The sequence below is a fragment of the Paramisgurnus dabryanus genome, chromosome 8, assembly GCF_030506205.2.
Source record: "Paramisgurnus dabryanus chromosome 8, PD_genome_1.1, whole genome shotgun sequence".
Taxonomy (NCBI): Eukaryota; Metazoa; Chordata; class Actinopteri; order Cypriniformes; family Cobitidae; genus Paramisgurnus; species Paramisgurnus dabryanus.
Window position 1 is genome coordinate 44,640,916 of NC_133344.1, and position 23,717 is coordinate 44,664,632.

Here is a 23,717-nt window from a genome sequence, read left to right on the forward strand (position 1 = left end):
CTCATATGGCATAGCATTAAGATATATTGCATTTATTGTAATATACAAATCTGTTAATTCAAAAGGGATAGCCACATAATTATGGACTGGTTTGTCTGTGTTCCTGTAGCTCAACTGGTAGAGGTCATGGGTTCAATCCAGGTGAGACATACTACTTAAATAATGTATACCCTGTAATTTACAGAAAGTTGCTTTGGATAAAAGCGTCTGCCAAACACAGAAATGTAAATGTATCTGGCCAGAAGGAGGTAAAACTGTATGCACCTTTAAGTTCTATTTACAAATACAGTGCATACTGTACACTTACATTACATATACTTGAAGAATTTGTTTAACGTTTAAAATAAGGTGCATATTATAACAAGTACTCTCTTAGGTTAATTGAAGACTAGAGGGCGATTTAGCGGACCAGGCTTTTATTTCCAGATCTAAATGCATGTTTGAGCTGACTTATAGCACTAACGTATCTTAACAACAATTTTTATTTCAAAATGCACACCAGTAATGTTTTTTGTGACTATGTTTGTAGAAACTACTTAAATGTCCCAATATAGCAACATGCCTATATAATTAAGGTCTAGACTTGGATTAATAAAAACCTGTCCGGGAACCTGCCCCTATATGTGCTTGTATTCTCTAGATTCAGTACTCCTTTATAGAGGTAACTACATGCAGAATTATGTAATACTGCTATTGTCCTATATACACTCATAAAAAGTTTGTGATCTTTATATTTTAGAGCGAATTAATACTTGATGCTAAAGCTTTGCTCCATGGTCTGTTAAGCTAAGCTACTCACCAAACATTCACTTTATTTATTCAATTCTAGGCCTAAGCCTAAAAGAGTCGTAAAGTGTTAAAAGTCGCCTTATATGGCCATTTTTTCAAGATGTAACATTAGGGTGTGCTCACACTGAACCGTACCAGAGTATGATTGTGCCCCTCCGCTCATCTGCACTCACACTACACCGGGGGTACCCAACCCTGTTCCTGGAGGGCTACCGTCCTGCAGATTTTAGCTCCAACCCCAATCAAACACAGCTGAAGCAGCTAATCAAGGTGTTCAGGGTTGCTTGATATTTACAGACAGGTGTGTTGGAGCTGGGTTGGAACTGAAGTCTGCAGGACAGTAGCCCTCCAGGAGCAGGGTTGGGCACCCCTGCACTACACTTTCTGATCCGTCCCCGAGTACACTTATGTCATTAAAAGGTGCGATTGTTTTAATGAAAGATATGCACGATGGGGTTCATCAGAATTATGAGTTCATCAATCAATATAAGTTGATGGCTTATTAGGTGTGTTTAAAATCATGTGTACTGTGCAGATCATTTGGGGTATTAATAACTGATAGAGAGATTTAAAAGCATATTAGGAGCAGTCTGCTCTTTAATCACTTTCAAGCTGTTTAAACCTGCTAAGACCCGAGCTGGTTTGTCTTTTTTTAGATTTCTTTCAGCTATTTTGGGGTTAGGAAGACCCAATAAATAACAAAATATTTTTCTTTGAACATGAAGCAGTGTAATTGTCCAAGTTTATGTACAACAGGTTCCATGGTGCAAACAACAAATAAGATGTGAACGTATGTGGATACACCAGGTCTTAGGAGGTTAAAACTGATCGGTCTGTGAGGTCCAACACGCCTCTGTTATCTGGGGTCGTTTGGGATGCCATGCCTCACCCTCTGAATCAAGCAAACTATACCCGAGACCACCTCTGCAAAGCGTGATGCACCCTGGTACAGTACAGAGCTATCACACTAGCCAAATAAAATTTACTTTGGGGTCAGACATGTCTCTTTAAATGCAAATCACCTGCTGCTTCCTTCCGTGTTTACTATTATCTATTCCGAAAACATATACCATTAAGACTATCATTTTACTTCGTTGTTCATAATGAATGTGCAGTAATGTTTTATATTCTTTAAGAAGATTTAGAATAGAAATGATGACCAGACTGTGGTCTTTAGACAGTTGAGGCCAGGGCCTAGATCTCAGTTTCCTCAGAAAATGCCAGCCCCATGGGGCTGTTGAGGTTTTACAGGGATTTATAAAAAGGAGGGGACAGATTTTTATCATCACAGGGTGGTTGTGTACATGCAGGCGGCACACAGTAATGTTCAAACAACATATCAAAGTTAATTTCTCATTTTAGGAGACCTTTATTTTGCTAGTCTGGATTGATTTCACCAGGCTAAGTTGTAACAGTCAGGTACATTAGGAATATTATCAGCTACATGCATGGTGTAATGTAGAGTGCCACAGGAATGACATATTTTTGTAGGCAAAACCCGGAAGCAAGTATTTTAGCACTTCCGGTTCGATCTTCCTAAAGTAAATAGGGTTTTTAGAATGGGGTTTTGATAAAACTACTTAAATAAGATATTGGGTTATCAGCCCAATATAATTATTTACACTATTTTTACGTTTTATTCTAAGGCATAAAACACACCAGTAATACCCTAACTTGTGACTTTTTAAAGCTTTAAAATGTCTTAAGAAGGGCGGTTGCACAATTCCCAACAAACATCCACAGAGTATGTACTTAACATGTTTTAAAATGTAGTTAATAAAGTTTGACAACCATCACTGAGAATCAACCACTAAGTTTGGATCAACAAGATATTTACTTGGAAATTGTGCCAAATGTATGCAACCTGTACTTAATCATTTGCAAAGATGTACTGATATTGAGACATGTGCTTAGACATTTGCAATTTGATGAAATGAATAAGAAATTCAATTCTATTGTGAACAATTGCCGAGTGGTTTGGAGGTATGTCCATGTTGCTTTGAAAATGTAATTTCTGTTTCAAGAAATGAGCCAAAGCAATTGAGAAAAACTGTAATATACAGGTGCTGGTCATATAATTAGAATATCATTAAAAAGTTTATTTATTTCACTAATTCCATTCAAAAAGTGAAATTTGTATATTATATTCATTCATTACACACAGAGTGATATATTTCAAAGGTTCAATATTGAAGACACCTGCTACCACACTCTAATCAGCTAATTAACTCAAAACGCCTGCAAAGGCTTTTAAATGGTCTCCCAGTCTTGTTCTGTAGGCTACACAATCATGGGGAAGACTGCTGACTTGACATTTGTCCAAAAAACAACCATTGACACCTTGCACTAAGAGGGCAAGACACAATGTCATTGCAAAAGCGGCTGGCTGTTCACAGAGCTCTGTGTCCAAGCACATTAATAGAGAGGCGAATGGGATTCAGGCATAAGGAGCCCCAATAAAATTCAATAAAACCCAAAGAAATGAACATTTGAAATACACCAGTCTGTGTGTAATGAATGAATATAATATACAAGTTTCACTTTTTGAATGGAATTAGAGAAATAAATAAACTTTTTGATGATATTCTAATTATATGAACAGCACCTGTTCACTGGACAATGTTCAACATGGACAATGTTCCAAATTATCCACACTGCTTTGAGATCCTTCATAATTAACACGCATGGCTCAATGTCATTACATAACAATTTTTGATAAAAAAAAATATATAACCAACAGAGAACTAATACATTAACTAATTAATGATTATTAAACTCAAACATGTTTTAAATAATAACTTGTTTATTGGGAAAGGGTGACAATAAATGACACGTTTCTTTAAAAACACCATTCTGTCCATATATGCAAATGTCTCAACACTAACTTTAGCAGACAGACAGCTGAAAGTGCCAATCACTCGGGCAGCCCGAGGCCAGCCGCACCAATCCCGCCGCCAGATTATGATGCGCGTGCGGGACAGAAATAGACACCGCGCAGCTCGAGGCGATCCTCTAACCCTTTTAGCTCGTATCTCCGTGTCTTTCCCCGATCATTTAAATTCTTTTTACAAAATGGTCATTAAAGTCTTCTTGGCGTCGTCCTCTGGATCAACAGCGGTAAGGAATTGCGTAGTAACTATGTTTTATTCAGTCATTCAACAGGTCAGCTTCGTTTCATACAGATTGAGGTATCAGTCAGCAGCAGTCCACAAATGCATTGACAATTAGCAGATAATAATTATCAGCAGATTTAAATAGAATTCCTGAAGAGTTTTTGCATTTACCAACAGCAGATTTAACTAGTTTCTCACAGAAAGTTTATTAAATTCGGAATTTTAAATATCCGAGTGACCCGATAACAGTTGCAGCGCGACGCCAGTTTCCTTAAATATCTCTGAGATCACGTTCCAGTCCTGCAACAGCCATTCCTTAATACATAATACCCTTCCAGAGTTTACTTTCTTTAGTCAAAATAACCTATTGGTTTAGAGGTGCATGTGTTTTTATTGTTGTTTAGCTACTTTCATTTTCAAAACTATCATGTTTTCTTTTGCCGTTTGTATCATGTTTTTTAGTAACTTAACCTAGTAGGTATTAAATACCTAAAGTTAAGCACCTGAATTTGGTTCCTCTTCTGGAATGGGATCCATCAGAACACCATTAAATCCAACTTGAGTAAAGTCCAAAAGTTTTATTGTAATGGTTTTCATGCTATGCATCTTATAGTTTATAATGGCTGTACATCCTATTTGCAATAAAGTAAAATAGTCCAGACTGCTTTTATGGTCTTAAGTGAAGGTTTTCTCCAAATGTATTCATGTACATCTCATTACCAATATTGCAGATCAAAAAGAAACAGCAAGATGTTGTTGGGTTTCTTGAGGCCCTTAAAATTGACTACACACAGCTTGATATTGCTTCAAATGAGGAGAACCGGCAGTGGATGAGGGAAAATGTCCCTGGAGAAAAGAAGCCCACCAACGGAATTCCTCTTCCTCCACAGATCTTTAATGAGGAAATGTATTGCGGGGTAAGAATATAGCACAACAGACATTTTCCTAATAATGTCCTGCCTAAGTTAACATGAAAATTACAATATGGCCAGGACAAAGGCAGAAAATCGGCTATTGATTTTTTTATTTGACAAAATAATTGTATTTTAGTATTGGTGTTTTTAAAAAGCTCACTATTGGATATAGGGTGGCCATTCGTGCCAGTTCCGCCGGACACGTCCCGGACATGTTTTCGGGTTCGTTCCCCGGAAGTCGCGTTAGTCGACCGCATATGTCATCAAGGTTTAATATTTTGGGTTTAATTTCAGAAAAGCAACCGTTACATTTCAAGGTAAGAATGAAACTACAATGATTGTATGTCTTAAAATAAATAAATATTAATTTTCTAATGTATTTTTAACTGAAATGTGAGAACCTCGATGACGTATGCGGTCGAGCAACGCGACTTCCGGAGAACGAACCCGAAAACATGTTTGGGACGTGTCCGGCGGAACTGGCACGAATGGCCACCCTAATTGGATATAAGGGTGCATCCTTATGCAAATTTAATTTAATTGACAACATCTGTGGTATAAACTCATTTGTGGTATAGATTTATGATTACTCCGTCAACACATCACTTGCTAATATCTCTTCTTTTTTTATTCTTATCTTTACATTTTCTGTCTTAAAAAAATAAATGCTAACCTTTCTCTATGTATAGTGTTAGGCTTGATGAGACTAATGTCTATAAATGTGCACTTATCTATTGCTGTTCTTGTGTTGCTCCAATAGTTTTTATTGTTACCTCATTTGTAAGTCGCTTTGGACAAAAGCATCTGACTAAATGTAAACCTATTAAAGGAAAACTACACCGTTTTTCAATATTTTACTATGTTCTTACCTTAACTTAGACGAAATAATACATACCTGTCCTTTTTCGCTGCGAGTAAGTATGGTGGCACAAAACGGATAAAAAAATGAGAACTATATTATATGGCGGTTTGCAGCGGTTCAACCTCTGGCGCAGTAACATGATCACGCCTGTGAACTCGTTCAAACTCAGTGAGAGGAGTGATGATGTTACTGCGCCAGAGGTCGAAGTGCTGCAAACTAGTCAGGGCGCTCAACGCAAATAGTTTTTTATACTGGCCTGGTCGGGCCAGTGGTTCAGGTTTCACTTCAAGTAAATGTCTGCTTCCAAGATGTTAAATAATATACATTGATAAAAATATATTTTAGTGACTGAGGGTGAAGCACTGGCCCGATCAGAAAGTGACAATACCTTTTACTGGCCCGATCGTCTCTCACGCTTGCCTTGGGCCACCGGGCAGTCCTTTATGTTGAGCCCTGCTAGTGCTCTTCAGCCAAACAATATAGTTCTCTTTTTTTATCCACTTAAAAAATTGCCACGTTTTATTTTGTTCCACCATACTTGCTCGTGTACCTACTCATGTAACAGTCTTTAAATAGGGAAAACAGGGAAGTGTTTGGTTGCTTCTAAATTCATCCCTGTTTGTAGTCATAGGAATGAATGGGCTAGACTAAAATGCCAACACAATCACAACGCGCTGTACAAAGAAGTGCACGCAGTGAAAAAGACCGGAATCTATTATTTCATCTAAGTTAAAGTAAGAACACACTAAATATTGAAAAACGGTGTAGTTTTCCTTTAAGAAAAGACAAAAATCAAGGATACAATGAGTGATCTACAATGGAAATTGGGTCATTCCTCCAATGTTAAAATACACATAGGACAATGACAAAACAAGCTCATAAAAAATCTTGAAAAATGTATGTAATGATATTTTGCGTAGCACAATCTATGTCCCAATTGAAACATTTACAACAACAAACGAACAAAAAAATACTTTTTAAATAAAGAAAAATTAATAAAGAGGGGCAAAATGTCACATAAAAATCAAGCCCATGATGGCAACACTCAAAGTCGTTCAGTATTTTGTGCCAAAATGTGCAATGGTGACAATCACTGAGGTAGTTGTAGAAAAACATATCAAATTAAAACATAAATTAATACAAAAAATAAAGCTGTTAAACTTAAAGGGGACATTCCATGAAAATCAGACTTTTTCCATGTTTAAGTGCTATAATCGCGTCCCCAGTGCTTCTACCAACCCAGAAAACATGAAAAAATAGCAACCCTGTAACTTTGTTTTAGTAAGGCTCTCTCTGCAAGCATGTGAATAATAGGTCATTCGGATTTCGCTCCCCCCATGACGTAGGTAGGGGATCTTATTATAATGATACCTCCCCTTCAACTGCGCTATCCAACCATGAACGGCCTCACGAGTGCGATAGACAGAGAAAAAAAGTATGACTGACAGCACGACGCGTTTGTATTCCCTCAAACACAAACAGGAGCCTACAATCTTATGAATTGTAGTTTTAATAATCTTTCTAAAGATTGAATTAACGTTCTAAATGATTGAGAGAGAGAGAGAGAGAGAGAGAGAGAGAGAGAGAGAGAGAGAGAGAGAGAGAGAGAGAGAGAGAGAGAGAGAGAGAGAGAGAGAGAGAGAGAGACGTGACGGTTCACTTTCAAGTATGTTGTTTAATGTTTCTCTGAAGTTTATATAAATGAACATGAGGATTAATGCCCCGCACGAGACAGAGTGAGAGAACAACCCGTATTCGCTATCATACACAATAAGCATAAATATGTTGTTTAAAGATGCCGTTTGTAAAATTTTCGCCGCTAGATGGCGCCAGATCAAACAATAACAATGATGTTGTTTACTGACGCTCTGAAGCAGCGTGGAATTATGGGATTTGTAGTCTTTAACTCAACCACTGATGGCCATCAATCAGACGCGAACGAGAAATCACGTAAGGTAATCAAGTCTTATAAATGTTGCGTTTGATGACATCGTTTATTTCATTATGTAAGTTTATATGTGATGTTCAAAACGAAATTGTTAGTCATATTGATATTACAGTATTAGTCCAAATTCGATGGTAAACACAGCACAGAATTAAGTTTTCAACTTACAATCTACAATGATTTTTGACATAATGTATTGACAGTACAAATCTTATTGTGAAGTGTCTTAAAATGACCATTTATATTGCTGTACAATACCTTTGATGTGCATATCGTCCGCGGGAAGACGCGCTGATTACAATCTACACACTAATGTTGTGATCAATATAATAGCATACGTTTTTTGAAGGGTTACGAATCAAAACAACTCACCCATCGCGTAAAACACAAGCAGGATCAGAATCTCGGTCTAGTTAAATGTTGTCGTGAAGCTCTCTCCATCCAGATAATGCAACAAATTGATCCTCCCTTGTTTTGTTCCAAATTCTTCTTGGGTCGTTTGGTTGGCCCGTACGCTTACAGGAGCTGACACAACCAGCGGCAGACGGTACAGAGATATCCATAAGTTCATAAGCAAGCGCGTAGCCCGACAGGCGCTATCGCATAGTTCCGCATTTGTCCACAACACTGGCTCGCTGCGTCCGAAAACTCAAGGCAGTGAGGACTTGTTGCCTCGCTGCCTCTTGAGGAAATGACTTCGGCCTCGGAGGCCTGAAGGCCGCTCAGAGAAAGGCTTTCCGACGCACTTCAAAGACAGCGTGTTTGAAATATAAACAGAGAGCGCCTTTGTGATAACTAATCACATATTTGAAAACTACAATACTAATTTCTCGCTAGAAATGCAATTAAAATGCTTAAAAAGCGAAAATATACGTTTATTTTCACTAAATTTGTGCTCCAGCTGATTCCTTGGCCGCCATTTTATTTGTTCGAGCTCGACCACTGTTGTCATGTGGTTTACGTCAGTAAAGGCGGTGACAAAGGGTCACATGGATATTAACGTCATTGACAGGAGACTGCACTGCCCCGTGTCAATGTTTTGAATGGAAATTTTCTCATGATTTACAAGTAGTTGAAAACATTACAGATATTGATAGTAATCAGCTGGACAAAATATATAACACTGGCCTAGTGGTTTTTGGACATTTTACTGCAAATATCTTACAAATTGCACCTTTAATGTTTCTCTGAAGTTTCAAATGAATACGAGGAGTTACAAGATAGAGAGTGAGAAACTGACAGAAACGCGAATGTGTTCAATATGTGTACACAATAAACTTAAACATGTCATTTGATCTGTTTCTCTAAAGTTTAAGCATTAAACGTGTTGTTTTATTACAGATCATTTAAATGTGCTCGTGTGGTTTGGTCAACAAACTTCTGAGTGCTTGTGGAAGTGGATTTTATTGTAACATGCTGAAAATCATTGTGCCTGTTTAAAACACTGGCAGCCTGACACCTAAAAGTCTTTATTTTTATTTCACAATGTTCCCCATCTGCTGATAAACATGTATTTAGTATGCATAAAACAGATGATTGACTTTTTAAACTTGTTCAAATATATAATGCTGAACATCTCTTACTAACTTCTTTCGTGAGAGAATGCAATGCCTTTTCTAAAGCGCGAGCGCTTGAGCAGCTCATTTGGATTTAAAGGGATACACACAAAAACTGTGCATTTTTGCTCAGACCCATAAAGTGCCTATTTTAACATGCCACAATAAATTACCTATATGGTATTTTGAGCTAAAACTTCACATATGTACTCTGGGGACATCAAAGATTTATTTAATATCTTAAAAACATCTAGTGGAATGTCCCCTTTAAGCATTTGATCGGTTACACAACTGTAGATGTTACAGTTAAACAAATGCTGCAGTGTTTAAAGTTTTCTTTAAAGAAATCATCTAATTAACATATTCAGGAGAGAGGACACTGCGTTTGCATAGACAATATCATATGCAGTGCTAAACACACGCTCGTCTTTTCACTGCTACAACCACTTTGTTGCTGATTCGCATTAATTTGCTGACACTAGCAGACAAAAATAAAGTGAGTGAGTGAGATACACATACACACATAACCTCTCTATCTCTCTATCTATTGAAGTTGTTGTAATTTCACAAGTATACCTTAGGGAAACCATGGTTTTACTACAGAAAAAGAGGAACCATGTTTTGATTTAATGCATGCAATGGCTAAATGCAACTTCTATTACCTTATGTTTAATAAAAAACGTTGTTGTGCCTCCTCCGCAATGCCTTTCCAGCGTACTGACTGAGCGCCGCAGCGTCTTCTTTTCTTCTTAAAGTGTCATGACCAACACTTTTTTTTTTAGATGTGCAACACAACTAACTTTGGTAACATCATAGAAGACGATGTTAGTATCTGTTAATTTTAACATTAGGAGAAATTTTTTTAGCTTTATTGTGATATTTTTGTCTTCCGGGTTTAAACTCCATATCGTGTAAACGTCACGGGCTGTGACGTGGCAAATTACTGTATTGCATCATAACTGTCAGTGTCTCATTATTATTTATAAGATAGTGTGTTCTTATCCAATGCTTAGACATTTTGCTTTTGTGTGCGCGTGTGCATGAATGTGCTCGTGAAGGTCAGCCGGGGGAGGGGTGTCTGGGGCTCAGGATAATCGCACATGGATACGGTTCTGAAGAAAAATGTGTAAAATATTATATTCGTTTAATTATTTCTGTAATACTGCTAATCTTAGTAAATTTTAGTTTATATCAGTTGCCCCACCCACTCATCGCCATTCTTCTCACAGCATCCACGCCCATTTAAGTAGCATTTTTCAAAATTATTGTGAGGTAGACTGGAGCTGAAACAGACGCTGCTTGCCCTTCTTCACTAGTTGGGAGATATTATTTTCCCATTTGAGTGAGTTGGTAATGGTAATGGTTGTGCCCAAGAACTTAAAGTTCGCACATAACATGACGGCAGAATCTGAAAACGTCGAGATTAATTGCCAATGAACAATACATTATAAGTTAATTTGTCTGACTTCATCAAAATCTTCAAGCACATACAAGTAAGAGCCATTTTAAATGAATCCTCCCACTTTATTGCTTTTTTATCAAATGTCTATTTCAAGTACAGTGATGAATATGTGTTTCCCATCATTCCAGAAACGAATCTGTCCTATCAAGAACACTAACGTTGTGTTTTCGCCACTGCTTTAGCATCTGTCAATCAACAGAAAAGGAAAAATGCATTTAACTTATATTATATACTTATGCATTTATCAAACCACATTATTTAATTACCTAATTCGTTTATAAGAATTATTAATAACGATTCATAATTATTATTATAAAGAGCTGAAATAAAAGTCTAAGTCATTAAAAACTTTTAATGCTCTCTCTTTTTTTCTTTTTATGACTATACATGATCAGCTTTAAAGACTATCAGTTTGAGATAAACATAGAATACTGAAATCATAATTGTTTTACATTACGTTGTTTAAAACCCAAATCCTTTTCTTAAAACATTTTTCATTAAAATGATTTTCAGTTATTTGTAATGTTATGTTATTGTAAAAATCTTAGTAGTTTAAAATTAGCTTGTAACTTGGTTAACTACAGTTTTAAAGTAGCTTCCCCAACACCGCAAATACTATACTAAATCATAAGTTTTGTAAGGGATGAACATGGTCAACTTATCAATACTTCGTGTTTGTTTAGTCGCCATTACTCCATGGCATGTTGTTTAAAAGAAGCACAAAGGAATGCCTGGCCAGGCATGTGATTGTGCCTGTAATTAATTTGCTGTGCAGAGATAGTGTAAATAAACAGGGTTTAAATCGTGTTATTTATAAGAATACCACAAAGTATATAGGCATACTGTTCGACAGAAGCACAAAGAAAAATTAACGTCTAGAGAGAGAACTTTCAGTGAGGAGACACACATATGCAAGTAAAAAAGGATTAAGATAATGTTTGCTGCACTCTGCAGAGACTGGATCAGGGATTGAGTGTCCATTGACTGTGGGGCATGAGCAATGGGAGTGTGGCGATCTCAGCTTATTTCCGGTAATGAAGTAAAAGGAAAAAAGTCTCATACAGTTTAAACCGAAAGAGAATATTTGTTTATTTGTTTTTCATTTACATAAAAGTACATTCCAAGCATTAAGTAGACTTCAGCTACTGGACGGAGTGATTTGCTCACAGCAACCGAGAAGCCTTCTGGTGAGGAGCAGAGAGTTCGGTCAGAGTTGTGCAAATCACTCCGCCCAAGTACCAGTGCTTGCTTTGTCTTCTGAGAATATAGTTTCCAGTATGTATACTGTTAAAAGATGGCTGTGTCTCATATGACCTTGTTTTTTGTACACTGTGTGACTATACAAATCACAACACATAAATAGGAAAATGTTTGCGTTATTTTGTCACTTATTGGGAGCAGTTTGCTAGCTGGAGCCATTCACTTCCGGTCTTTGTGCTAAGCTAAGCTAGCGGGGGCTGCTTCAGACAGAGTTACAGCACGCACGGAGATGAGAAAGTGATGTATGGACTTATCTTACTCTGGGGGATACGGTGAATAAGCTAAATTCCCAAAATGTGGGCGTGTTCCTTTAACCATTTAATTACCTATAGTTCAAAGTCATAGCTAAAGCGTATCAACCATTACATTGAGCTAACATGACTGGATAAAATTAATGTATACAGATACTTTAATTCTTGCCTGGCTGCCAAATACGCATAGTGGCGATCCATGCTCACTGTCTTCCCTTGTCTTTTGGAAATTAAAAGGTTTCCACAAGGTATTTGTCCGATAAACAAGCACAGAGCAGAAGTTAACTTTGGGCTAGGCGCAAGACTTGGCTACCCGCGTCTTATGAAACGGTCTATAAATTTAAGAGCAATAATGAAAAAAGTATAATAACAATTATAGAATTATTTTTGAATGATGGTTTTAGCTTTCGCCTGTACATTCCTTTACATGTAGTAACACACGCTTAAACTACAAAAGAAATGTTAAATCATGAAAAGGAAAACAGGGGCACTTTAATCATTTTAACACCATTTTATCAGTCTTAAACTGATCATTTGTATGGACAGTTCCCTGCCATTTTACAAGTTTGAGATACCAAAATAAATATTAGTGTTTATTATTAAAAATACTGAAAATGCATTTAAACGAAATAGATTTCATAGAATAAAGTGAGACACATCTTACATGTATCAAGTTATTTTTATAGTAAATAATGCCACTGGACACAAAATATGGCATGTCATTGACCCACATATCATAAGAGGCATGTGCTTTATTATTGTAATTCTTGTAAAGCCACATGTAAGCTTTGTCCATAATAGCTGTTGTCTCGTTATGACAAAAATAAATCTTATAACTCCTATTGCATTACAAAATGCATGAAGAAAAATTTCAGTTTTGGGAAATGTTAGTTGTAATGATTGACTAACATTTATTTATATAAACAATTAATTCAATGTTTCTGTTTTAATTTGCAGGACTATGAAACTTTCTTTAACGCTAAGGAGGACAATGCAGTCTATGAATTTTTGGGTCTGACACCTCCACCAGAATCAAAGGTTGTAATTGTCATTTTTCCTCTGTCTTACCTTTATTTTCATTTACCTACAACGAAGAAAACATTTTGTTTTCCCTAATAATGTAGCAACAGCAGGGAATGGAGGACAAATACTGCTATAGAGACAGACCGCAACACGTCATAACCTGAAAACCACGCCCACCGGGGGGAAAACAATCCAACCATCTCCATTGACTTTGTATTGCGAGAGACCACCTCCTTGCCATTTCTGGCTTATAACAAAAAGTAGAATAATGCCCAAAAGCTGCTGTGTGACAGGGTGTACAGCTAACAAGCCAAAAAACCCAGAAATAACTTTTTATAAGCTGTCAACCCCCAAAAACGAGTATTTATAGACACAAAAGTGGATACAGGCAACTTTTCATAGTACTACTATTATTAGAACTATGTCCACTGGAGGGAAACTTAGTTTGCTACCCACTTTTGTGTCTTTAAACTCTTGTTTTTTGGGGTTGAAAGCTTATAAAAAACATATTTCTGTTTTTTAGCTTGCTAGCGGTACACCTTGTCACACAGCAGCTTTTAGGCATTATTTAGTTTTTGTTGTAACAAGCCAGAAATGACAAGGAGGCAGCCTCACGTAATACAAAGTCGATGGAGACAGATGGATTGTTTTTCCCCCGGTGGGCGTAGTTTTCAAATTAGCATAACTGCGCTCTGTCTCTATAGGTGTTTTATACTGTATTTTCCAATGCCTCAGAAGTGAATGTTGCATGCAGTATCCAAACATTTGCTCCATTCTGCTAAAATTATTGTATTATAAGACACCAAACAGTTAAGGAGCATGTTTATCTTTGCTACTTCATATGGAAACAAGAAGTTTAGTCAGGACATTCTGAACAGCAGGAAGTGTTCTTTCCTAAATTTGTAATACACAAAGTTTGAGGTTTGGTTTTTTAACTATTTCCATTGTGGAGAAGAAAAGTCAGAAAAAAATGCAATTAATTAATTTATACATTAATCAAAATACGTTAGAACTGAATGTCTGTTTGGTTAAAGATTCGCCATGATTTGGTTGAAGTATTTACAGCTGTGCTGATATTGTGTAAAAAACTATTAACCTATCGCAAAGCCCTTCCTTTGAACGCAGATGAGCTAATGGCAATTGAGGTAATTGTTACACTAATCCCAGGGATCTTGGGAAGATGGGCGATATTTTTTTTTTTTCATTTTCTAAACCCAAACAAAACAGAGCAAAATGTCACGTAATGTCCAGATCAACAAGGATGTATACATTTGTTCTAAGGTAAGTCGAAAAAACGATGTTTTATTTGTGCTAACGTCATCTAAACTTATTTAATCGCAATCATTACGTACTAAAACAGCCTCGCCTCTAAGTTAGACGTTAGATAGCTTGTGCTAACATTAAGTTAGCTAAATTTTAGTGCCTCTTAACATTAAACTAGTTAAATGTAAATTAATTTAATCTTACCCTACAGTACATGAACAGTGTAAATTCTGATGTCATCTGCGAACGTGACGACCGTAACATTAGCTTCTCTCGCTTGCATTGTGATCCGTAAACCCTCGGTTCCAAATTAATCTTTTTTCCCACCATATTTATATTTTAATATTTTATGTATCCCTCGGTGGCATATTTAAGTCCCACTAGGTGGTCCTTCAGTGTCCAAAATATATAAAAAAAACTGGGACAAGGTTTTCAAACTTGACCGCTTCCATTATAAGACCACTTGCAACCGTTTGTTTGTCGGAGCTGGCGATAGGTCAATTGTGGTAACAAAGCACCGTCCAAAGCCACTAAACAACTGGTTAACTTTACCCAAAAGCTTTTCTAAAGTCCTTTTCACAAAGAAAATACTCGGACAATGCGTTTGGGATTGTTTGATTTTTGGTTAATTCACACTGCCAATGATTTTCAGTGCATGCTTTCACACACATACTGTACCATAAAAATCCTGTAAAGACACGTGATGTATTTAAAGTTCTGCACTGGTTTTTTCCACAGCGGCTGAAGTTAGCTAATTTTCCATGATTTATCTCTCTAGGAAACCATGTGCATGTTTGTTTATCATAAGGAGTGCTTGATGCTCTGTTCTGTCATGGTGGTGAATGATCTCAGCTTCAGTGCTGATAGTGACAAGCTCCCTGACCTCTGCTTCAGTCCAGTTTGACGATATTTCTTGTTGTGAATGTTAATCTGTGTTAAAATCTTTGTGTCAAAGAGCTGAACAATAATTTCTGGTTGCAATGACACACGTATCCTCAATGCGGCACGCCCCTTATGGCATTGTTTCTGTGTCTTGTTCACACACAATGCTTTCCATATATGTTATGGCAATGTTACTTGGTTCTCTTTTCAGGAGCGAACATTAATGGGACGTGTATGTGTTCACACAGAAGTCTGTCTGCCAATTTTATGCAAATTTTCTGGGACCAAAGTGCTGTGTGAATGAGGTTTAAATGTGTTTATCACTTTGTAGCACTTATGCGGGTGAAATTAATATTGTCTCAGACTGTATTCACAGGAATCCATTTAAAGGTACACATGAAAACACTTTTTTTGGTCCTGCCCAAATAGGGTAATTTTAGACATGCTATAACAAATGATCTTCGGTGTATTTTGAGCTGAAACTTCAGATACCCAATCTAGGCAAACCTGAGACTTCTATTAAATCTTGTAAAATGGGCATAATATTTGCCCTTTAAAGGGTACTGTCCCAGTGACCGCAGGGGACCATTTTTTTTTCTGTACAGTGATGTTTCTTTGTGAGAGTGTGGTCACTTTAGATCATGGGATGTTTCTTGCAACTTTTATTTCTTTACCTTTTTTGGTTACTTTTCCCATGACTAACAGCAAAGCAATAAATGATTCACTGTTTTAATGAAAATTTCTCTTGGCACAGGAGGCAAAACATGCTGAAAATTCACAAAAGCTTCATAAAGCTCATGGATCTGGCTCAGAGGAACACCTTGATGGTGACTCAACAGTAATGCCCCACTAAACTTTTTTTACTCATTATTTCTCATCCTATTGAATCCATATTTACTTTTTGTTAATTTCCAGAAATCTACTAGCACGTTATTGTATCTTTCTAATCCACATTTGTGACCCTGTCTGTGAAAATCTGAAGTCTCATAATTGCAAAATCAAGTCAGAAGTTTGGTTTTAGTCATTGATTTGAATCTGTTTGTTGGCCTTACTCAGTCAATATTAAAGGTGCCAAAGAATGCATTGAAATAATATGTTAAATAGTTATTTGATATGTATATAGAAGTTGTAACTTTATTAAGTATAAAAATAATCCAGAAACGTTTTTTACATGTCCATTTACAACCCTAGGATTTGTCCTTTGAATGAAACGGTCTATTTTTGCCCTATTTGGAAGGGTCATGAATAATAATGTTGATCTCTGCTCTGATTGGCTGTTTCTCAGAGCCGCTCCTTCAGTAGCTCACATTAGTAAACAGACCTCATATGTTTGAGCCTGTATTTATGAAAACACAGATATTGAGGAACAACTAATTGTTTGGAGATTGTTAATGGATGTTTCTGAGTGTTTTTTTTTAGTATTGTCCTGCAAAATGTAACTGTAAAGTCGATAGTAGAACTTTACCCTAAACGCTAGCATATAGCATAAACTAGCATATAGTGCTAACTCAGCAGTCACAACTTAGTTTTTTGCATTGTAACAACTTTATAGTTAATTTAATGAGTCATTTAATGTTGGGGCATACATCTCGACTGTGATGTCACAGGTGGTGTTATGTTGAGATTGGCCTGTTTTCCAGCAGTCTTTTGAGTGCACAAAGTTGACATAAAATGAGGAAACAAATGCCTTTGAGACTCACGATATGTCATTACCATGAACAGAGCTCATAATATTGATCTATGCCTAGGTAAAGGTACAGTTTTTTATTCTATGGCACCTTTAAAGATATCAAGGTTATATTTTCACAGAATGATATTAACGTTATGATTTTATGTAAAAAAAAAAAATGACTTCAGCTAGGTTTTCACAGACTGCAGCACATTTTGATTCATTCTATCAGTTCCTAACAAAGCACAAAAATAACAGTCAAGCTTATTCAATAAGATCCTTAGTTAAATTCACCTAGTATAATTGACAAATTTGTATAAATAATCCTTGAGTATAATGATGATATTATTATATTTGGTTTAGTTTCCTGATGTCCAGATTGATAGCTACTACATTAGCAAAGTTAATGTCAAGTAGTGTTTGGTTTATATTTAGGAGAATTTTTAAAGTAATTATTACTGCTATGTTTTATATGATATGTTTTTTTATAAAATGTGTATGATATGTTATGTAAGACATTTGTAGGTTTTATTAGAATTTTATATGCATATGTGGCCTGTGCTGGCTAAATGAGTTGGAATGAGCACATTTAAAAAAATATATATCCCTTTAAAATAAAATGAAAACAATGTATGCGTTTTGGAATCTGACAAAAAATTACTCCGCTACGCCACTTTATATTCTCATGTTTTAAAACCAAAATGTCACACACAGGTGGATGGACGTGCATCTTTAAATAAGCATTTAGGACGGTACACCTCTCAGAAAATGATCATTTTAGATGTTTTATGACTTATTAGTGCATTAGGATAGAAGAGGGCTTAACTTACTCTTTTTGACGTTAATCAATGTAAGTTATCGATTAGTACCGAACAACAGTTGAATGCCTGTGATTTCATTTTTATTGCAATTCATAAGATCTAGATCAGGGGTTTTGAAATTGGGGTCTGGGGACCCCCAGGGATTGTGCAAGAGGTATAGGGTCCCCATAAAATTTCAGAGAAAAAAGAAAAAATATATAGTTAATTAATAAGGCATTTATTTCCCATTTCTTGAATAATTTATATTTGCTTTGTATCGTTCTGTGTTTTTCTTATTAGGGTTCCCTTTATCTTACTGGTGTTCGCAAGGTAGAATTCCTTGTAAAGCTGCAATAAAACAAGATTTATTGTCAAAATTACTGCAGTACAATTAAACATAAATTAAAAATGTTTGTATTCAGGTTCATACGTCCAGCTGTACTGTAAGTGTAGCCAATTATATTTTCGTTACACATACAAATTTGTTAATTGTTATATATATTTAAGTAAGGGGGTTCCTCACAAAAGGATCATATTTAAGGTCCTTGGCACCATAAAGTTTGAAAACCTCTGATCTAGATGACTAAGAGGGACGATCACCCTAAACACGTTGAAAATGCCTGTAAATGCAATGTGTGCCGCAAGGTGTCACCACAACTGAAGGCCTGCTTCTTACCACACCTTTTATTCGATAAAACAGTCTGTCTTTTGTCTTACTTAGTGTATTTCTCATGATCCACCCTATGTTGCTGTTGTGAAAAGCTGTGATCTCATTCATTCATTCATGTCTATTCTCATCCTAAGAAACCTGTTCTGAAATTACCCATGATGTTTTTGCAGCACAATGTATCATATCAATAACCCCTGTATTAAATAACATTTTTTAATCTCCTTGGGGTGCATTATATGTTGTTTTAGAAAAAAGAAATTAAAGAAAGTGAGCAGAATGGAGAAGCACACACCACAGAGCTGGAGGATGAAGATCAGGTTGAGGATGGGGAGACAAATGCTGAGGAAGAGGGAGATGAAGAGGAGGAACCAACAGAAGAGACCGAGGAAGAAGAAGAGAGTGTAACTAACTATCTGACCATTTTTCTGTCCCTTGCCCATTAGCTTACATAGCGTGTTTTCCCAAGCTGCTTTATCCTCTGTATGATATCCTCTTTTGCTCCATCCGTCCTCTATTATTAATGATTGGTTTCTTGTGCAGGTTCCCTTCTAAACCTCTCATTAGCACCTTTAAAATTAACCTCATCTGATCTTTTGCTTTTCATTCTACATTCCTGTTGTTTGATTGCTGTTGTTTCTTATTTTCTCATTTCCTGGTGAAAATATGAGAACTGAATATTTGATCAGTGTTTTGTTAATTGTACGAGCTATAAGTGTTTAAAGATATCCCTTGCAGATTCTTGCTTAATTGTTAAAGATTATTTGTTGTTATTCATATAAATGAGAAGACTAAATGTTATTAAGGTCTTTTCTGACTCTTAGTCAGTTAGATTATGTAATTTGATGATTTTAATACTTAACTTTCTTTTTGTTAGAGACAAGCAGCTGAGGAGGAATACCAAGTAAGTAAATCATTCTTGAACAATTCTGCATCTTATACTAATTGTTTGCTTGTATTTTAAAATATATAGTAACATTAAGATATGTTTCATTGGCTATTTATGATAAAAACCCACTAAGAATATTTCAACAGCATAAAAATATAAAATTAGTGGCTGTGCTATATTGCAAATGTAGCATCAGAAAAAGTAGAGAAGGAAACCCAGGCACGGAATAAACTACATAAAATAACAGAATGTCAAGACACAACAAATCAATCCTTGACTTGACAGGGCATTACAGAGGTGTGGGGCATGTAACAATAATAACACACAGAAATGGCACACAGAAACAATGGCCATGTGTTTCCAAACACAGAACATGGGACTGGCAACAAACAGCGGGGGTTGATCGAGTGGGCTGAGCTGAAGACTGCGGAGAGACAGCCTTAGGATTACCAGACAAGGATGGGGGGACATCCATGGATGGACAGGGGTAGGAGGGGCAGACTAATTCAGGGCAGGATTAAGAGACCAAGAATAGGTAGGAAACCAAGGCAGAATAGGAGGTACAAAGGCATGGTGGAGCCGAACCAGGAGGATAGAGAGGATCCCAGACTCTGAGTCAAGAGAAGGCATCAAGACTGATGAAGGACACCTGGTCTCTGGAGCGGGGTCAGGTGGAGACCCGGGCACTGGAGATCTGGTCTTTGGAGTGGATTTGAATGGAGAGCTGGCCTCTGAAGTGGACTTGGGTGAAGATCTGGCCTCTGGAGCTGACTAGGTGATGTCCTCAGCAGACTTGTCAGAAGCAGTCCCATCCAAGGTCTGGCTTTTGGAGCTAAAAATGGTTTTGTATGCTGACTGCTGTCTAAAATGGGCACTTACAACAAATTTTTCTTTAGTCTTGTCTCTTAGTGCTCATTAGTTGACTTGTCATAAAATGTCTGGGAAGATTGGCTTTTTAGAAATTGTACAGACATGACTCTTTTAACCTGAATTTTTGCCTGTTGTACTGTATTAGGAGATCCATCTGCTGTATCATACACAGAAATTGCTCACGAGAAAGTTCTTTGCAAGATTGATGTTAAATCCTTTTATTTAAGTTTAGTTGTTGTTGTTGTTGTGCAAGAGCTAGATATAATTTTGTATTTAGGATATTTTATTAATAGATATTTCTGTTTTGCGGGAGCCCAGCAAATCAATATATGATCCTGCAACTTGCCCGCGCTGTGTTGTTTTGGTTCTTATAGTTGTCCTGCTGAAGTGCAGATCTCTAGACTGTGGTTCTGGAGTGGATTGTGAAATAAACTGTGGCAGAAATTTGGAAATTCCCTTTTTCCACCTCCTCCGAGGATGGACGTTGATGCTCATGACTGACTGTGGGGCTGATGCTAAGGGTGTGACTGGCTCTGGGATCACTGTGGTGGACATGACTGCTCTAAGGAAATTGCAATAGACCAAGCTGATTTAGAGAAGGATTTAGCATCAACAGAGTCCTGAAAGATCAACGAGAGGATTAAACAACATAAAATAACTATCATTCACATGGCAGCATATATACACACACAAAATCTGCACATGACCGCAAACACAAGTGCAATAAATTGATTATAAAGGACAGAAATGAAACAATAATGGGATGATTAACAAGGAAACAACAGGGAGGTAAAAAATGGCTACAAAGATGGCATGATTGTGAGAGTTTATAGGGCAGGCTAATATTATACTTAACCGGATCGAACCATAATCGAGTGGGATTGTCCCCACTCCCCCACTGGTCTGCACTCACACTACACATTGATACACTATATTGCCAAAAGTTTTGGGACACCTAACTTTAGATGCACATGAACCTGGATGACATCAAATTCTTAATCCATAGAGTTTAATATGGAGTTGGCCCACCCTTTGCAGCTGTAACAGCTTCAACTCTTCTTGGAAGATTTTCTACAAGGTTAAGCAGTGTTTATGGGAATTTTTTACCATTCTTCTAAAAGCACATTTGTAAGGTCAGACACTGATGTTGGACCAGAAGGCCTCGCTTGTAGTCTCTGCTCTAATTCTTCCCAAAGATTTTCTTTTGGGTTGAGGATAGGTGCACAGTCATGTTGGAACAGGAATGGGCCATCCCCAAACTGTTCCCACAAAGTTGGAAGCATGAAATTGTCCAATATGATGAAGCATGAAGAGTTCCTTTCACTTATATTTGGCAATATAGTGCAGGGCTCCAGACTAACATTTGAGAGAGGTGGCACTGGTACCACCAAGTTGTCTTACCGTAAATCATTAAACTTACAATCAACTTTCTTACTTTGTTGTAAAAGCTTTAGGCTACTTTAAGACAGACTTGAGTGAAATCACATTCTTGTGCTGTAATCACTACAAAATGTCTCCATGCACTCTGAAGATATCATTTGTCCAGGACCTTAAACTCTAATCTGAGGTACAGAGCACAATGTTTTACATTTTTTCTGACTTCTAGCGTAAACACACAGTTTACAGCGCTATCTTTAGGCTTTCATTAATATAACTAAAGCAGCTGATCTCCGTGTCTTTAATTAGTTTCATTTGGGAGTGTGTGTGGAAGTTGCATGATCTTATTTCATCAATTGCGCTAAAATATCATAGAAAGCTCTTACATATTCATGTGCAAAACACTGTGCAGCATGTTAACTTACAACACAAGCAGCAGACTGTGACATAATATTAGTTTGCGGCAATTTAAACCCGTCATTACTCCTTTAATAAATAGTAGTTGCATAGGCAGGAAAAATACTTGCAAAATGTGACTATTTACTTGCAGTCTGGAGCCCTGTAGTGTATGTATCCAAGTATGCTTGCGTCATAAAGGGGTGGTTTTCTGAACAGGGTTTAGATTAATCCAGGATTAGACCTTAGTTATATTAGGACATTTAAGCAGTTTTTACAAACATAACAAAAACAATGGTACTGATATGTTAAGATATGTCAGTGCAAGATGTATTTAAACTAAGGCAGCTCAAATATGCATTTCAGTATGGTATTAGGATAAGCCCTGTCTGGGAAAAAGCCCCTAAAAGACCACACTAGCCAAATGAACTGTACCAGGGGATCAAACGTTCAGTGTGGTGCGTATAATGTGAGTACACCCTTAGAAGTTTGAAGTGTGCCGGCTACCATTTTATTGGTGACTTCATATCCAATGTAGCACAACCTCAAGTGCTTAATTGATTTTATGTAACCGTTGCTTTTATACATTTTATAAATAATATTACAATTAGACATAACAGTTAAAACAATCATGAAAAAATAGTTTTTTTGGGGAGACCATAGCAGTTGAAAACAGGGTTTCCGCGGGGTTGTAAAAAGTAGTAAAAGGTAGTAAATTAAATTATGCCAAATTAAGGCCAGTATAAAGTAGTAAAAAGTAGTAAGCGTCATCTGACGAGGTAGTAAATTTTCGATTGCCTTTTGTAATGTTATGATGCCTGGAAATTAGTTCAAATCACCTGCATATCTGGGCAAATAATCAAAGATCTTTCATCTCTGGGATGTGATCAAAGCCTGAAGTGGAGCCAAATCACGTTCCTCTCTCCGCTGTAAGCGTTCTGTAATCACTACGGACCGGATCCACTCCGGGTTTTCTGACTGTATCACGTTAAGCTGAGGTAAAACTTTTTCAGCTAGCATGGTCAAACTTATAATGCAGGAAGGCTCCGATGTTTTGAAGAACGATAAAGGTGTAAAAGACGATTGACTTGGCTTAGCGAAATAATGAAGATTGGCAAGCCTTTCAGTTCGTGGGATAAGAAAACCAAACAGGTAATTGCGTGTCTTTGCACAGTATGACTAACGTAAGGGGTCCTGTATTTTGGGGGTAAATGATTTCTCACGTTACTGATCATCCGCGGCACGCTTTTTAATGCTATGCTGATATAGCCAGTGGCTGGTACAACGGGTTTGTTTAACTCGTGGGTAAACTTCATGTGGATCCACAAGAATCAAGAGGCAGATGACATCCAAATCCTGTGAGAGCGATTGACGAGGAATCATAAGAGGAGACTGCTTCAATAGTATATTCCTGCACAACCGGAGGCTGCAGTTTTATGACCGCAGTTTTATGACCGCAGTTCTATGACCCTACGTTTTTGTGACAGCGCCACCTACCGAACTGGATGATATAGCGGCGGCTGCAGTTTCAGGTCCGCAGTTCTGGGCCCCTGGTGGTTTAGTTTGTAATAACGTTTGTACATAATTATATCAATATAGTAATCTCAGTACTATTTCTTCATAAATGTAATTTTAAATGTAAGGTTAATTACCAAATGTGCTTTAAGTGACAATTTTCAGTGTAAACAAATTTACACAAACTATAAATGAAAAATGTATATTTTAAAAT

The 23,717-nt window shown here is 36.9% G+C and overlaps 1 protein-coding gene across 10 annotated transcripts in view; it reads left to right on the forward strand.

Annotated features, from left to right (window-relative positions):
- Positions 1-3,747: 3,747 nt before the first annotated feature.
- sh3bgr (SH3 domain binding glutamate-rich protein) overlaps positions 3,748-23,717 on the forward strand; it is a 46,354-nt gene continuing 26,384 nt past the window's right edge. For 5 of the 10 annotated variants that reach the window (XM_065271168.2, XM_065271169.2, XM_065271170.2 and 2 more), the window contains exons 1-6: positions 3,748-3,906; positions 4,634-4,819; positions 13,110-13,190; positions 16,075-16,158; positions 18,708-18,860; positions 19,334-19,360. In XM_065271168.2, coding sequence (XP_065127240.2) covers positions 3,751-3,906; positions 4,634-4,819; positions 13,110-13,190; positions 16,075-16,158; positions 18,708-18,860; positions 19,334-19,360 — 687 coding nt within the window. In that variant the 5' untranslated portion in view covers positions 3,748-3,750. The remainder of the gene's footprint in view (positions 3,907-4,633; positions 4,820-13,109; positions 13,191-16,074; positions 16,159-18,707; positions 18,861-19,333; positions 19,361-23,717) is intronic. The other 5 variants (XM_065271175.2, XM_065271177.2, XM_065271176.2 and 2 more) reach the window with 2 other exon arrangements.